This window comes from Hordeum vulgare, chromosome 4H (genome assembly GCF_904849725.1).
Source record: "Hordeum vulgare subsp. vulgare chromosome 4H, MorexV3_pseudomolecules_assembly, whole genome shotgun sequence".
Taxonomy (NCBI): domain Eukaryota; kingdom Viridiplantae; phylum Streptophyta; class Magnoliopsida; order Poales; family Poaceae; genus Hordeum; species Hordeum vulgare.
In genome coordinates, this window is record NC_058521.1 from 102,292,830 (window position 1) to 102,297,386 (window position 4,557).

Consider the following 4,557-nt stretch of genomic DNA (forward strand, 5'->3'; position numbering starts at 1 on the left):
TACTTATAAATCATTAATAACTGAAGTTGTATTGGATTGGCAATATACAACAACCAATGTACTTGCAACATTGCAAAGAAAAAACCCAAGAAAGCACACAACACTACACATGCGTAACTGCACAATCATGGGAGTACTAAAATATACTTACAAATACATTTTATGTAAGACATGGGTGATGCATTCACTTGCCAGTTTGATTGAGCTGGGTGTAAAGCCATGTGTGTGGGCTGTGGCTCCATAGCCACATCATTTTCATATTTTTTGTTTATAAATTATTTTCGGACATGATAGGTTTATTGGACTCTAGATGGACAAGGATGATCTAGATGGAGCGGGGAGTGAACTCTTCCAAAACAGAAGGGTCTTATGGGTTTTCGATGGATGAGGAAGATTGAGATGGAGTGAAGAGTTAACTCTTTCAACCCGAACATATGTGGTGCATTCTAGATGAATGAGTCACATTGAAGTGGAGTGAACTCACCACCACCACTACGAACTCCACTTTATAAGATAGTAGAGATATGCCATCAAAATATCCATCATCGCCTCAACATGTGATATGTTTCGTGTTTTCTTGGATTCTCGTTTGGTTTTGCTCTGCCCCTCAACAATACTTTTGTTAGCATGTAGACAGATCCAAAGGGCACCGCCCTCCTACCCGTGTCAGATTCCCTCACGTACTAGAGGCCTCTTTGGCTCATTACACCATGATGCCCTTCTACCTTGTTGATCACGTGGGGCTCTCTAGAGTCCTCTTTGGCTTATATCAGCATGATGCGCACCTACCCACCGTCCCTAGGGCCTTCTAGAGGCTCCTTTGGCGAGTTGATAAATTCACAAACATATAAACTAGTCTTTTATCAGTTCACAAAATAGAGCAATGCTCGAGTACACCCACCTTTTCACTAACACTAATGATTGACCATCTACAAAACATGGCAATAATTCAAATACGACAACTTTCTTTGACACCAATTTGTGTCAATTCTTTGCAAAAAGCCAAAAAAAAATTGAGCAGAAATTTCGGTGTGAGTATATCCTCATAAAAATATGGCAACAATCAATGAGTTGCTAAATGTATAGAGAATGGATATAACTGGTCAATCAATTCGGAGTTATTTTTATCGAAAATTGGCGTGGCAGCTCCACCAAAAATGTACTACCATGTGAAAACGCTGAACAAAATACAGTAGCGAGGAAATCATTAAAAACCTGCAGAAAAGAAAAAGGAAGCAGAGAGGAACGGCGGATCTGACCGCCCGCCCCGATTTCTCCTCCGCTATTTATACGGCCCTCCCCACCGGCTCCGGGCATCGCCACAACCAATTCGCAACCTCCCCTCCCCCCCGTTCTCCTCATTGTCCTCGCGCTCCGCTCCGACGACCAACCGCACCACACACCACTAGCCTGCCTGCCTGCCTGCCGCCAAGGTACAGCAGATCACTCTCCTCTCCTCCTCCTAGTTCCCGACCCGCGAGGGAGATGCGCGCGCCTGCTCATCTCGTTTTGTGTTGTATGTGCGCGTCGAGATCTTGTGCTGTTGCGCGACCCTGATCCGCGGCTCGCTACTCGTTCGCTACGGCGTCGGTGTGGTGAGATCTGCGCTGCCGCCCGGCCCTTCTCTGCCGATCGAACCCATTACTAGTAACCGTCTGCCGCTGTACCGGTTTGGCGCGGAGGTGGAAGATCCGGCCAGTTTGGCGCGGACTTGCTTACTGGTGAAGTACTGGCAGCAGTTTATTTTCCAGAAATACACGGGACTCAGTTCCGGGTTGTAGTACTTGTAGATCTTAGTACTGTACATTATGCGCCATGTAGCCGTGTTTTTTTTTCCAATATTTATGATGCCTCAGTGCATAAGGACACGTTTGAATGGGTTAATTCAGCGGCAATTCTGTGTTGACGCCCAATCGGTTGATTTGCGGCAAAAAATAACAACAGCCGTTTTATGAGTAATTATTATTTAGTCATTGTTTTAAAAATTGTTACTGGATGACTTGTAGATAGTAGGTTCATCTGTATATCCAATGGTTTAAGTGGTACATCATACAATTTGGGGTCGACGCCTCGACGGTATGAATGATTGTAGTAACTTTGTTTACACTGACTGTTTACTGTTTAGTGCATGGTAAATTAACAAGTAAAACACGTTTCCTGAATTTTGATTGGGGAGGGTTAGGTTGTTCATGCTAATTTTGTTTATGCAGTTCTGAACTTTTGGTGTTTCGTGCTGTCTATGCTTTCTGAAATTTTCTCTGCAGTGCACCCGGCTGTTTCTTATATTTTTTACTGCTACATGCGTGTTGAGTTCTCGTGCTGTAATAATGACAATTTTGTTTCATTAAACAGGCAAGATGGTGAAGATCTGCTGCCTTGGGGCTGGCTATGTTGGTGGCCCCACAATGGCGGTCATCGCCCTCAAGTGCCCTGACATTCAGGTGGTTGTCGTAGATATCACCAAGTCCCGGATTGATGCCTGGAACAGTGACACACTGCCAATCTATGAGCCTGGCCTTGATGAAGTCGTGAAGCAGTGCCGTGGAAAGAACCTCTTCTTCAGCAATGACATTGAGAAGCATGTTAGTGAGGCTGACATTATCTTTGTGTCGGTAAACACCCCAACCAAGACCCGTGGTCTTGGAGCTGGTAAGGCTGCTGATCTCACTTACTGGGAGAGTGCAGCTCGCATGATCGCTGATGTGGCCAAATCGGACAAGATCGTGGTCGAGAAGTCCACTGTTCCAGTCAAGACTGCTGAGGCAATTGAGAAGATCTTGACCCACAACAGCAATGGCATCAACTTCCAGATCCTCTCCAACCCGGAGTTCCTTGCTGAAGGTACTGCTATCCAAGACCTATTTAACCCTGACCGTGTTCTTATTGGAGGACGTGAGACCCCAGAAGGTCAGAAGGCGGTTCAGACGCTCAAGGCTGTGTATGCGCATTGGGTTCCTGAGGATCAGATCCTGACAACCAACTTATGGTCTGCGGAGCTATCGAAGCTTGCAGCCAATGCGTTCTTGGCCCAGAGGATCTCCTCTGTGAATGCCATGTCAGCCCTCTGCGAGGCCACTGGTGCAAATGTTTCTGAGGTGTCCTATGCTGTGGGCAAGGACTCTAGAATTGGCCCAAAGTTTTTGAATGCCAGTGTTGGATTTGGAGGCTCTTGTTTCCAGAAGGATATCCTCAACCTGGTTTACATCTGCGAGTGCAATGGCCTCCCAGAAGTCGCCAACTACTGGAAGCAGGTGATCAAGATCAATGACTACCAGAAGAGCCGGTTCGTGAACCGTGTTGTTTCCTCTATGTTCAACACTGTTGCGAACAAGAAGATTGCGGTGCTTGGTTTTGCATTCAAGAAGGATACTGGTGACACTAGGGAGACTCCAGCTATTGATGTCTGCAAGGGTCTGCTTGGTGACAAGGCTAAGATCAGCATTTATGATCCTCAGGTGACTGAAGACCAAATCCAGCGTGACCTTGCGATGAACAAATTTGACTGGGACCACCCTGTCCATCTCCAGCCAATGAGCCCCACAACTACAAAGCAAGTCTCGGTTACCTGGGATGCGTATGAGGCGACCAAGGATGCCCATGGCATCTGCATCATGACTGAGTGGGATGAGTTCAAGACTCTTGACTACAAGAAGATCTATGACAGCATGCAGAAGCCTGCCTTTGTTTTTGATGGCCGCAATGTTGTTGACTCTGAGAAGCTCAGGGAAATTGGATTCATTGTCTACTCCATTGGCAAGCCACTCGACGGTTGGCTCAAGGACATGCCTGCTGTGGCTTAAATAAACTCTGATAGAGGGAGGAGATCCGCCTCGGGTGAATCCATGAGCAGCTATCTATAGGGATTCAGCTTGTTATTTCTCTTTATAGTTGCTGTTTATCTTGTGCCAGAAAATCAGATGTCATTTTTTTTTCTTCCTTGAGTGTTTCTTCGGGGTTTACAGTGTTAGAATGGCATGGTACACTGGGATGTGTCATTCCTTTGCTCCATTGTCACAGCTTTGTAGCTAATGTCTGTTGTTGCACCTTTATCATGTTACTGGTGTTCATCCTGTTGGTTATACATGTGGCTTCAGTTACTAAGATTCTTTTAGCAATCTACATATTAGCCTATTCAGCGTTTCTTTGCTTGTGAATGAATATAATTTGTTGTGAAATCTGCTTCTGAGATGAATGCAACTGGGACATGGCTGTCATCGTCTCCTACACTCTTATGCACATTATAGTTTTTGAGGCGTTTTTAGGCATGTTTATACCACTCTTGGCCCAAACTTCGGCTGGCTTGTGCTATTTACTAGTGCACGGGCTCTAGGCCATTGTGGTTCTACTTGATCTCTATGCACATGATCTCTATGCTGACCAGGACTCACATTGTTGACTCTGTCAAGTTTTGGTGCTTCTACTTATGAGTTTGTTCCCTCATTGCAAGGTTGATTGCGATTGGTATACCAAATTAAGGTCGATCGGCAAGGTGCATGCGTTAATTACGACTGTAGTTGTTATCACTGGAACTTGGTATCTGGGAACACACTCCAGGTA

The 4,557-nt window shown here is 45.6% G+C and overlaps 1 protein-coding gene across 1 annotated transcript; it reads left to right on the forward strand.

Moving 5' to 3' along the window:
* Positions 1-1,213: 1,213 nt before the first annotated feature.
* LOC123448035 (UDP-glucose 6-dehydrogenase 4-like) lies at positions 1,214-4,101 on the forward strand. The gene is made up of 2 exons (XM_045124805.1): positions 1,214-1,433; positions 2,353-4,101. Exon 2 carries the CDS (start codon positions 2,358-2,360, stop codon positions 3,798-3,800), a length of 1,443 nt encoding a protein of 480 aa, XP_044980740.1. The 5' UTR covers positions 1,214-1,433; positions 2,353-2,357; the 3' UTR covers positions 3,801-4,101.
* The last annotated feature ends 456 nt before the right edge of the window (positions 4,102-4,557 follow it).